At 41.2% G+C, this 13,111-nt stretch overlaps 1 protein-coding gene across 1 annotated transcript; it reads left to right on the top strand.

Moving 5' to 3' along the window:
* Positions 1-1,456: 1,456 nt before the first annotated feature.
* On the top strand, positions 1,457-7,440 carry LOC146320044 (zinc finger MYM-type protein 1-like). The gene is made up of 6 exons (XM_084729010.1): positions 1,457-1,514; positions 2,060-2,126; positions 2,478-2,561; positions 2,689-2,853; positions 3,058-4,901; positions 7,433-7,440. The coding sequence occupies exons 1-6, from the start codon at positions 1,457-1,459 to the stop codon at positions 7,438-7,440; spliced, it is 2,226 nt and encodes a 741-aa protein (XP_084585136.1).
* Positions 7,441-13,111: the final 5,671 nt, after the last annotated feature.

The raw sequence follows: 13,111 nt of genomic DNA, 5'->3' as shown, positions 1-13,111 counted from the left end.
TGATATATCATAATCACGTCATTTGTAGCTTTGAGTCCACAGATGTATGGGAAGCAGGCCAGCGTCAGAGACAGAGGGAGAGACCTAGATAAAGAGGACTGGCCTGTCTGGAGGTAAAAAACTAATTGCAGCGTCTGAATTTCTGCTCCATTTCTCTAAGAGTAAATTGTAGTCCTTGAGTTTAAAATTGAGTTTATTTCTCAGTTTCTGTTGAATCTGAATGTAGAAAACTTTCCAACTCATTTGCAGATAATTTATTCAGAACTTTAGTAGCTCTGAAGAGACTATATTTTGAGTGTAAAATAATATGAAATATTGAAAAGCTCAACTAAACATTCAACTTGCCTACTGTTTTCTGAACATTAGTTTCTTTTAAGTGTGACTTTAATGTTCCCCTATAAGCTTATCAAAGTTATTTTTTTTTTTCAATCCAAGCCATAATGAACTTTCCCTAAACATCAGCAAATAGTTTTTGTGCTCAAAACTAATGAAACAATAGTTAGGTGTTATCACATCATGAAATATTTATTTTTTCAACAATGATTTGTAACAGTTTTGGGAAGCAGATTAGAAAATAGGATGCCAGGATTTTTGTTTTATTGTGAAAGCCTATGAGACAACCTTTGACCCTGCATCTGCCCAAATAATGGGACATCACTGATCCGAACGCTCTGTAGGCTAACTGCTAGTATGACATGAAGGCAAAACGAGCCGGTGGAGAAATACCGAGATGTGGATAAGATGTTTGGGAGAAATTTGGTGCAATCAGGGACAGTGAGAATAACTTTGTCAGCAGCTTTGCTGCTTGTAAAAAGTGCCAAAAGTATTAGCTTTTAAAAGTCGTAAGCTACAGGCACGTTGTTTCTGAGGAAAAACATCAACGGCTGCAGGAGCACAGGTGCTGCACCAGTTGACAGATACTTTAATAAGAACATAAGTGAGTGATTGTGTATGTGTGTTTAATCACAGATTGGGACTTAACTTGACTGCAGGTAATGAGTTGGTTCCAGTATTCAGCTTTGCAGGCGCGTACGGCAGCCGCGTCGCCAGACAGATTTCACTGGGGCACGTGCCCCAGTATTGATCTGCAGTGCCCCAGTAAAAATTTCACCAATAAAAAAAAAAATCACTTCAGAGTTTTAAGTCTACATAGCATAGACTACAGCGCACATACTACTTAGTATGGTAATTCATTGCTACTGTATTCACTCCACATAAACAATGCGCACATGGCTAATTAATATGGTAATTTATTCACGTGTCGCGACTTCGGCTGATAATACTTCCGTGTCAACTTGAAGTCGCGAGAGAGAGAGAGAGAGAGAGAGAGAGAGAGAGAGAGAGAGAGAGAGACAGGCGATGAGAATCTGCGTGAGGTAGGTAGTTAACGTTAGCCGACAACAACTTGTTAAATATATTATTTTGATTTTTATTTGACTCGAACTGTAACTCCTAGATGGATATCAGAAAGTTTTTCGCCCGCAGCAGGGATACAGCAGCGAGGAATGAGAGCGGTAAGTGAAGTCCTAGCTAGCTAGGCAACATGAGTCTGTCTTAAGTTAATGCTAAGCTAGCTAACGTTATTCCAGGTATCAAGACGACCATATTAATTTGCTGTGAGCTGTGGGGGGAATTTCCAGTGAGTTTCATGAGCATGAAACATAATGTTGGTTCTGGTCTGCTGGTTCTGCTCAGGACTTGTGTGTTAGCTTGTGTTAGTTGACAGATGTAGCCTGTGGACGGTGCAGTGGTTCTCAAATGGTCTATCTTCAGGAAGAAAAACATTTTTCCCTATCATCAAGTCGTGAGCCAAATTTTTAAACCATTCAAGTTTATTTCACAGAAAAATAGCACAGTAGACTTGTCTTGTTAATCGGTTTGCCTTTGGCTAAAATAATCTTGTTTTGTCACCAGAAAAATGGCTACAGCTAAAGCACCTGGTTTTGTTGCCAGAAAAAATAGTAAAATTTCTGTATTTGTCACCAGAAACATGGCTAAAAATATCAGGTTTTGTTGCCCCAATTAGATTTTTTATATATATATTTCCATGTCTGTCCAGACAAAGTGGAACAACAGAGTGCTGGAAGAGGTGAGGGAGAGATGAAAGTTGATGAGCAAGAGCGGAGGTGAGTTGACTATCAATGAATGATGTCCCAATCATGTTTTTTTTCTTTTTTTGCCTCTGAGTCATTTGATTTTGAATATCGATGGCAGAAATACAAAACCTCCCATATGAGGAAAAAACAAAAAACAATTTTTTGGAAAACAAAAAAACTGTCAGTTTCTTACAGAATGCTTTTTGGTCAGGTGACTTTTTTGTCACAAGGAAGGGTGGGATAACTTTGTAAACAGAGCAGCTTTCGCTATTCTTATAATCCCATGTGAAAACTGAAGACCATAAAAAATGCAGATAGGAGACTTTGAGCTATGTACATATTTGTACAGCAATAGACAGTAATATTTTCATGTTGCTTCAGACTAAGTGGAGCGGAGTGCAGAGGCGGAGAGATGAAAGTTGATGGGCCTCAGGGAGAGATGACACAGAGAATAGACACTGAGAGGTGAGACCTGGTTGACAATGTAGTTAGTTAGTTTAAACTACCCCACTTGCAGATTTGATAAATGTTAGTTGTAAAAGTTATCTGAGGCGACAGTTAATCATATTCAATTTTTTGTATGTTGCACCAGGCAGGAGAAGCAGAGTGTAGGAGAAATTGAGCTGGCTGAATCAGGGGAAAAAGAGAGAGAGGAGGAAGGGCAGCAAGAGACAGACAGCCAGGAGAGACCACACCCCAGAGATGAGACTGAGAAAGCAGTTGCCACAGTGGCAGAAAACATCAGACTGGGGGCAAGGCCGAAAAGCAGTGTCCACAATGTTGAGGGACATATAAGTGATCTAGGGGAAAAGGATTCTGGTCCAAACCAAGTAAACTTGTCACAATATCCCCAGTCAAACTTTGGTGTAAAGAAGCGATCCTTTAACGCTAAGTGGTTTGAAAGCTTTACGTGGTTGGAATACTCCAAATCTAAAGATGCAGCCTTTTGTTTTTCTTGTAGGATTTTTGGCAAACATTTGAAGCATGACACCTTTGCAAACACTGGCCTACAGAACTGGAAAAAAGCTCTGGATCTTTGTAGAGAGCATGAGAAATCACCTGCCCATAAGGCAAGCATGCTCTCCTGGCATGGCTATAAATCCAGTGCAGCTCACGGTAGTGTTGTTGAACAGTTAGACTCAGCAAATGAGAAAGAAATCAAAGAGAGACGTGAGTACCTCAGCCGGGTGGTGGCTGTTACAAAGTTTTTGGGTAAACAAAACATCCCATTCCGTGGCCATGATGAGGGCATCTCCAGCGACAACCAAGGAAACTTTCTTGAGTGTATTAATCTCCTGAAAGAGTTTGATCCTTTTCTGCAGTCCTATTCAGCTCCATCACACTGTACATATCTATCACCTTCATCCCAAAATGAAGTCATTCAGTGCTGCGCTCAAGAGATAGTCGCAACTATTGTTCGTGAAATAAAAGATGCAGGAATGTTTTCAGTCATGGCAGATGAGGCTAGAGATGGCAACACCGAGCAGCTAGCTGTGTGTGTCCGTTATGTAACTAAAGGGAGTGTGAAGGAGCATTTGCTGGCTATGACGGAACTGAAAGGATTTGATGCAGAGTCTGTAACTGCTGCAATTGAAGAACAGCTAAGATTAAATGGCATAGATCATCTGAAGGTGGTCGCGCAGGCTTACGATGGTGCATCGGTCATGAGTGGGAAAGTTGGAGGGGTCCAAGCTAAGTTCAGAGAGAATCATCCCATGGCCATTTATGTACACTGCTATGCACATCAACTTAATCTAGTCCTGTGTTTCACCTGCCAAGCCATACCTGAGGCCAAGGATTTATTTGACCTGTTACAGAGTGTGTACACATGCTTCTCTGTCTCTGTTGTTAACCATCACAAATTCAAGGAGACTCAAAAGCAGCTAGGCTTACAGCCATCTGAACTTGTGCAACTCTCTAAGACGCGCTGGTCGTGCCAGTTGCGTTCCGTGAATGCCATGTTAGACAATCTCCCTGCAGTGCTTCAGTGCCTATCCAGTATAAACAGCCCTATGGCAGTGGGGCTCCATGTCAAACTGGCTAGGTTCTCCACAGTGTATCTGTTGATGATGTTCAAGACTTTTTTGTCTGTGACTGAAAACCTACACAAATATCTGCAAAGTCAAACAGTAGACCTGGCCAAAGCTGAGGAGTACAAATGCGCTGTGTGTGCCACTCTAAAAGATATGCGCACAGATGAGAAGGCTGCTGAGCTTTGTGACAGAGCAAAGACCTACTGTGCAGCCAACCAGATCCCAGAGTCATGTGCTGTTACCAGACAAAGGCAGAAGCAGAAACGCATGGAGGACTATGTAGTGGACTCTAGTTGTGGGGCAGTGAGTGACCTAGGTGATGCAGAGAAATTGAAAGCAAACTTGTATCTACCTTGCCTTGACAGGATGGTTGCTGAGATGGATCAGCGTTTTTCATCTCTCAACAGCCAAGTTCTAAAAGGTGTTCAGGCCTGTAATCCAGGATCTGACAACTTCCTCTGTGAGGATGACCTCAGAGGTCTGGCAGATCATTACAATGTTGATCTAAAACCTGAAGAGGTGTTAGTGGCCAAAAACTATCTGGCCAGAAAGCGGGAGAGCCTTCCAATCACAGACATGCAATGTGTTTTCAGCTTGCTGGATCAAGTCATGTTCCCAACCTTGACACAGGTCATTCAGATCTCTCTGACCATCCCAGTGTCCAGCTGCACTTGTGAACGGACGTTCAGTGTGCTGAGACGGCTCCACACTTGGCTGAGAAGCACAATGGGGCAGGATAGGCTTCACCATCTTGCCATCATGTCAGTGGAGAGTGAGGAACTTTACAAGTTAAGCCACAGCCAAGTGATTGACCACTTTGCAAAAATGAAAACAAGACGTTACAGTTTACTTCCCAAAAAATGATTCCCTGAAGAGACACACAACAGTTGTTCATTTATTCTTCTACTATGGAAATAAAAGAACCCAGAGATGTAGGGGTGCTTTATTTTATTTTATTTTTTTACTTTTGTAAATGTTCAATTTGCAGATGTTCACTGAAATAAATATTTCAAAAAGATTCATTGCTCTTCCTTTTTGCTTTTATCAGTAATGGTTTAGAAGTCTAGAGTGAAGTGCACAAGTAGGCCAAATGCATTACTGCAGTACATTTCAGGTGGTTAATCAAAGATCTAGACAACAACATAGTCTGATATGATTGAATAGTTTAAAGAACTATTTATGTTTTTTTATGATAAATAAGTGCTGAATATGTATTTTTTTCTCGCGCACTTTGTGCGCTCTCATTAATTCTTTGTGCCCCAGGTGTGCCCCAGTACAGTATTAGGTCTAGTGACGCCCCTGGCGTACGGGTGTTGGTTTGCAAAACTGCCAGTGCAAGACTCCGGTCCAACCATAGCCTGTTTCACAGGAAACAGACCTGTGGTTTAAGGCCGCTATTGGCCGAATATTTCAGTCACAATTTTCCTTGCTTTTCACATATCTACATGCAATCTACCCTCCAACCTATACAATGGCAAGTTTTGACAAAGATTTGGATCGTGCAGTAAGGCAGGCCTGTTTGATTCTTTTGCATTTCGTCTTTTAGTCTTGTCTAAGAAGATTGTGATCAGTTTAAAGAAATACAGACAAGCCAGAGTGTTTCTCCCAACGGGTTCAGCTAGGCCTTTCTCTGGCATTGGCACAGCACTAAAGTGTAGAGATCTGTGCAGAAACCAGCCAGGATGTTACATCCACTGGTCTTAAGATACAAAGCACTTTGAAACTTCACCCTGATGAATTCAGTCGTGTGAAAATATCCCAAGAACAATTTTGTCTGTTTTTGTTTTTTGGCTACTGAGTTGTTTTAATGCGTAGCACAAGTACTACATACCAGGAAACACAAACACACACACACACACACACACACACACACACACACAGAGCTGTGGTTGGGATGTCTTTTGGCCGGTGTGTCATGCTCAGGAATATGATGGATGGTTTCCAAACAAAAACCGAGTTTGAGGAGCGAGCAGCAGAGAGACTACGAGCGGATGATGGATGGATCGGTCAGCTGCATCGCCTCGCTACAGCACACAGCGCTCACAACACAACACATCATACCACCCAAAAAATGAGGAAAAAAATCAAGAGTTTTGGCAGGAAACACCGCCCCTACACACACACTGAGACGACAAAATTACCTCACATGGACTTTTTAAAATACACAAACTCTGAGTCCTGTACGTGGTGTGTTTACTGTACAGGAGCAAGCGTGAAAATTTAATTTCCGTTCTGGGGACAGAAACCAAAAAAAAAAAAAAACCCAGAAAGCATTAAAGTTGAGCTTTAACGTCAGTGTTTACAGTAGAATGTATAAAATCCTGAGGGGGTCAGACCGCCTGCTGCTCTACAAACTGAAGTTTAATGGAGGCTGAGGGGTTTTTACTGCCGCTACAGTGCAGTCTGAGAGACACAGAGAGGATTTGAGTTCTTAGAAAAACATTCATTTTAGTTGAAGGCACAGTCATTTTATTTTCAATTTTGCATTTATTAGTTAGAGATTATATCCAAAGGAGCATTAAAGTTCATTGTCCACCTTGAGTTTGACAAAATAATCTTAAGTCACGGCCCCTGTGCTTTGCTTTTTTCATGACAAATGAGCAAACTACATCTGCTGACGGCCATGAGATGTGGTTAAAAGCTCCATACAATAATCTGATGATTATTGTTCAAAAATGTTAGTGCCTGTTAAATGGTTGGAAATACAATGAACTGTCAAATGCATGTGTTGTTACTTACAGTTCAGTGTAATTTAGAACACTTATGCCAGGCAATAACTGTCAGATAATGAAATAATTATATAAAGAAAAATACAAGCCTACTGAAAACTAAAATTATGATTGATATTCGTCTGAAAAGATTTGTTTTATTGGTCAGATGTATCAGATACAACACATTTCCTTTGTGTATCAGATACAGAGCTTGAATCTGACAGTTAATAAACCTGACTAAAGCCTTGTTGTAATGATATGATCCTTCATTGATCTCCGCAGGGGAAACCCTTCTGTTCTCTTCCCTCCTCCACACAGAGGTCAGAGGTCATGGTCATGGCTCAGCTTGTGGTGTTTTCTCCAATATAAAAAAATCTGGGTCTTACAAATAATGTTAGAATTGCTTGTAAAATTAAGTTATTCTTCTGTCAAATACCTGATATAGCCATCAGCAAGGAGAATATGTGTGTTAAAGCCTTCAACTTATTTTATGTACTGCACATTCAGCAGGTGTTTCTGTTATGAAAAAAAACAAACAGGATCTGACTATAAGTGATTTTGTGTGCTTTTGACGCTGTTTTTTTAATCTCAGGTCCTTAATAGAGCAGAACCTACACTAGAACCGGTACTGGCTGAGCTTGACAAGCTGAGACCAAGTTGTTTTACCACCAGGACTACATTACAAACTATTTTTACACATTACATTTTACCCAATTATTGGAAGACATCTAAGAATGAAAAAGTTGTCTGTATTTTTTATCTGCACAACTGTTTTGTTTTTTTGTGTGTAAGGAGCATTATACTATCTGTATACCATTTTTGTATAGGTAGCTTTTTTATTGTAATTTTTTAGTTTCAATGCATATTATTTTGTGATATCTAATATATTCATACCATACTTTGTATTTCTACTATTTTATTATTATTACTATTTAACTAACAAATCCACATTATCTTGGAAGGCTCTTTTTTAGGTAAATATTGTAAAAAACATGAAAAGGATAGTTTGGATTATTTAAAGCAGGGTTGTAGAGTATGTGGTACTTGTTGATAGTTAATGTATTATCTACAGTAGATGGTGGTCAGCTAGATAAACCCCCAGTTTGGAGAAGCAGCAGGAGCAATGACCTGCTGTGGACAGGGTCAACAGCAAAATATATTTTACACACCTGAAAAAGGCCAACCTAAAAAAAATCATTGGTTAGTTTGTTTGTGTTATTGTGTGACTCTGGTGTTCTGAAATGTTAGTTTGGATTCACCAAAGTCGCAAAGTAACATACAACTCAAGGCAGCAGTAGACCAGCAACTCTCATGTACAGCAGCTTCTTGTCAGAAAAGGTGGTCTAACGGCAAGATTAAGTGGTGAAAATATTATAAATATAGCGTACACTGAAACTGATATTGATTTCTTAGGTGGCTGAAATATGTTTTCCTGCTGACCCTGTGCACAGCAGTTCATTGCTTAGCTTCCTACAAGGGAACTCCGACTGCTTCTCCAAGGTGGAGGCATGCCGACTGACATCTCTTGTCTTTAATACACTGGCTATGAATAACCTCATTCGACCCCACTTCAAATAATCCTTGAATTTTTACACCAAAGTGGGTGCGCCCTCTCTGATATCAGAAATGTCATTAGCAGCGGTGCCCAGAGCCAGCTGAACTCTGGGTAATTCCTGTCACAGAGCATCGGGGGAAAACACATTTGGTTGTTGAACAGAGCGACTCCGACTCACTTCATATAATCAATAGGAGCAGATCCCAGAGCCCTGCTCCCTCAGAGGCTCCAACATTTACATTTTGATTCAGGTCCTCCATGAGAAGAGGAGGAGGAGGGAGTCATCAGAAAAAAAGGTTAACAATGCGGCTTTTTAACTCTCCTCCTCCTCCTCCTCCATCCTGTCCTCCCTCCAACTCCACAGTGCTGGAGATGAAGGTGGGTTTGATCCTCCTCGCTGCCTGGTGGTGGTTGCAGGAAGCGTATCGAGATGCCACAGAGCATCAGAGCCAGTTTGCCGCCGCCCTCTCCGACAAGTCCGAAGCACTTCTCCTGATCTACGGTCCGCTGATGGCTTGTCAATATATGGATCACCGCCCCCCCTCCTCGCTCTAATTCAGTGAAAAAATCTAGTTTTCCATTAGTCTCTGCCCCGCCAACGTTACCCCGAGCTTCTCCACCTGTAATTATTAAAGGCAGATTCCCTGAAAGCAATCAGCCTGCCGCCATTTGTATCTTTGAAATCTTAATAAGCCGAAGGCAGAGAGGGGAGGAGAGGGGAAGGAGGGAGGGGAGAAGGGAAAGAGAAGGACTAAGAGGAGGTGAGGTGTGAGAGAAAGGAAGGAGGAAAGAAGATGAGATGAGAAGTGGAAAAGAGAGGAGAGGACGCAAGGAGATGAGAAAAACAGAAGCATGATTTAGGGTGGAAGGAGAGAGGAGATGAGGCGATAAAAGAGGAGGAGAGGAGAGGAAAGACAATCAGTGACAGGAGGTGAGACCGATGAGGAAAAGGAAAGAAAAGATGAGTAAAGAGAGAAGAATGATTGGAGGGGGAAGGACAGAAGCTCATGAGAGAAGATAGAAGGAAGTGCAGAGGTCAAAAAGAAAGGGGGTGGGGCAAGAGGAGAGGAGGAAAGGGGGGAGAAGATGAGATGAGAAGAGGACAGAGAAGGGAAAGAAGGATGGTTTAGGGAGATGGGACACCAGGTGTCACCAGGAAAGGAAAAAGGAGAGCATGAAGATATGGAGGAGAGGGGAGGAAGATGGGCCGAGGAAGAGATGATGACACAATGAGAGAAAACAAAAAAGAGGAAAACGGTGAGATAAAAGAGGAGAAGGGAAGAAGCAGGGGAGATGGGGAAAGGGGGTAAACCATAAAGATAGGGTAAAGCTGAGAGGCAAGAGGTGAGAAGGAGATGAAGAGGAAAGCAAGAGGAGGAAGAGGCGGAAAGGGGAGAGAAGGTGGCAGAAGGAGATAGGAGGAGATGAGGGACAATCGGAGGACAGGAGATGAGAAAAGTAAAAGTAGTAGAGGTGTAACTCTGTTAACTCTGTCAAGTCTTGGCTCAGCAGCCTTGGCTGTCATGGAGGTACAGCTGAGAACCTCTCCTTTGCTCATTTTTATATTGACATGCTTTATACTGAGCTCAACACAAAACCTCGTCTTCACCAAATACATATTTTCAATATAGTGATGCCTATCAAAGTTGTCAGATTGCTGCTGTTCACACTACAGAACTGTCTGTCTTGTAATCATGAGCTCTCAGGGGAGCAGCAGAATCAGACAGCCCAGACACATTTTGTAATAATGTTGGAACGTATATATATCAACTAGTAAATGGAGAGCTTTACACTTTACATTTCACTCTATCTTATCCTCATTTGTGAACAAGATCCCAAAATACTTGAACTCCCTGAATTGTGGAACTGATTCTCACCTCAGCTCCTTCAAACTTGGCTTCAAACCACCTCAGCTTGTGCCAGAGGTCTAATGACGCAAACAGAGCCACATCATCAGCAAAAAGTAGTAACCCTGAGGCCACCATACTGGACAGTCCAGTCTCAAGCTGCAATTTTAGACCGTGTCCATGAAAAAGCTAGATGACAAAGCGACAACACCAGGGAGATCACAAACATTTTTATGTCCTGTCCACAGTGAAATATCTCATCAAATAGCAGATTGATTCACATGAAAATTGGTATAAGTTATTCTAAAGGATGAATCCTTATAACTTTGATGACTTACTCTTTGCAAACGACAAGACACATTTCACCCCAACAGCATGAAAGGTGCATATCGGTTTTAAAATTAGACTTTGGGAGCATTAAGGGCTCAGCTGGCAAACTAATGATCACAGACGTTATTCTTTACACTCAACAACTCAACATGTGCAGAGTGAGAGTTAACAGGATCTGGGTGGCATCTTTCTCAGACTGGGTCAACTGTGAAATTTTAGCAGGACTCACTTCGCCGAGCAACTTTAAAGTGGGTCAAAAGCAAGAAAGTACACTGAGCGAAAAGTCCTCCCATTATCCTATTTCCTCTGCCGGGTATTCCTCCTGGAGAGTTTTCTTACCAGAAGGGATAAGAGGAAGTTAAGGGGCCATGTAACTGTGATACCAGTGCAGGTAAAGGGGGTCAGATGGAGGAGTTTTAGGATGATTGAGGCCGTGGGGGTTTGTTTCTCTGGTAAATGTTTCTGAAAGAGATTTTAAAGTTGCAAATGCGCAGGTGACATTCATTAAGAGGGACATTGGAAGTACTTGAGAGAGAATTCTTAAGGTTTCATTTAGAGTTTATCAAATTTTAACAAATATGGCAGTTTTATCCTTTAAAAAATTTACGGAGTCTGTTAAAGATAAAACATTACTCCCCAAATACAGCAATGTGTGTCCTCTACCTCATTTTCTTTGCAGATTTAGCTGTTTTCGCTTTGCTTTTTTCCCCCCAAAATCCAGAATGTTTCCAAAGTAGCCTCAGAAATTCTTGACGGAGAAGTACGAAAACTGGACAAAAAATAAGAAGCTCTTGCAAAATGAGAATAAATCTAAAAACACTTTGGTGAAACAGGGATGACAATTTGTGGTGGAACGTTAACTTACAAATTACAATGGGATTAGGAACACAGACAACTTCTGCAGTTATTGCACTGGTCTGCAGGGAAATACTGGTCCTGTGAAAAAAAACAAACGTCAGCCCAAAATACCTTTGCATTGAGGGAGAGGGCAGTTTAAACAGTACAGTGCCACTGCTAAAATATAAAGCTTGAGCTTAGTCTTGAAGCACTTAAATGTCATGAAATCAAATATCCAGCTACAGTATCAGAGGTGAGTTCCTATGTTTCCTACCTGGACTATGAGGTCTTCTTTACTCTATTTTTCCTCTATTGCTCTTTTTACTTTTGTACTTTTTTTCCCCCTAATTTGCTGTTTCTCTGTTTTATCTTCCAGCAGACGGAGGTGAACTTTACAGAGGGCTGTTTCACATTCCCATTCTGTCAGGATCGACTGACCAAACTTTCTAGAAAAGGTCTTTCACTTTCATTTTGTCTTTTGTCTCTGACTCTCCGTCTCTCTTTTCCCTGTAGAAATATCTGACAGAGTGCAGTCGGAGTCAGTAGCAGCAGCACCAAATGAAAGGCAGAGAATTCTTGATCCTCATGCAATCTGCCCAACAATATGACGAGGCAAGAGCATCGACTATTCTGCAAAACCCAGGTTACGTCAATGACGCACCTTTTTACAGTTCTCACTTTCTACAATATCTACAGATGCCAACTCTGGTTTGGTTAAGGTTAGGGAAAGATCATAGTTATATAGCAAATAACTCCAGTCTCATGGGTGAAAGCCAATGTCTACATCCATTATATTTAAAGTTATTGCTAGGTGGCGACCTCTAGTGGTTGTAGTAATTATGATGGGAGCAAAGGAGAAAGTCAGCTAATGTCCATGTAGGGGTGGATGGACAGGTCAGACACAACAATGACTTATTTTAGCCTACACACATAAATTAAGTCACACACCATAACTTGCAGACATAATGCCATTACTTTAATCCAAACCATAACTTCTCCTAAACCCAACACAATAGTTTTGGTTCTTCAACCTAAACAACTGCAACCTTTTAACAGTCTTAACCATGTGATGACAAAGGTTCAGCACAATGAAGGTCCAGTATGTCTGTCATTGGTTCTCTCCAGCCGTCATATATGTCATTTTGGGAGTTAATGACTTATTCTGTCGTTAAGGTTTGAGGATGTGTTACTTTCTGTCGTTAAATAATCTTAATGCATTCATAATAAATATTAGCGCTGGCTATAAATCGTGACCAGCAGAACTGTCCAATAAGACAAGACAAAAGTTCAATGTCTCTGTCTTAAAAAACAATCGTAAAACTCCACCTTCTCCTGCAATAAGTCTGGAACTCTGAATATGCAACTGCTAGACACGAGATGTCTCTACTTCACTGAAAAGTCCCTTCCCAACTTGCTGTGATGTCATAAACCGTGCAGATATGTTCAGGTGTTAAACGTTAAGGTGAGTACAGAGATAATAATGGATGGTAATCAATACTGATGTGGGTCCAGTGTGTAAGATTTACAGGGATTCATTGGTAGGATATGACAGAAATGTATGTAAATATATGAAATGTATAATATATTTGTGAGTATGTTTTCATGAGTGTACAAACAAATCAAACACTGGCTCCACATACAGCCTTTAGTGTTTTCAATGAGTTTTGCGGCCACCTAGGTTCTCCGGCATGCTTGGAAAGGG

Source organism: Lutjanus erythropterus, chromosome 10 (assembly GCF_056507025.1).
Source record: "Lutjanus erythropterus isolate fLutEry1 chromosome 10, fLutEry1.hap2, whole genome shotgun sequence".
Classification (NCBI taxonomy): Eukaryota; Metazoa; Chordata; class Actinopteri; order Lutjaniformes; family Lutjanidae; genus Lutjanus; species Lutjanus erythropterus.
Note: the sequence above shows the minus strand (reverse complement) of the source record. Positions and strands in the feature narration are given on the sequence as shown.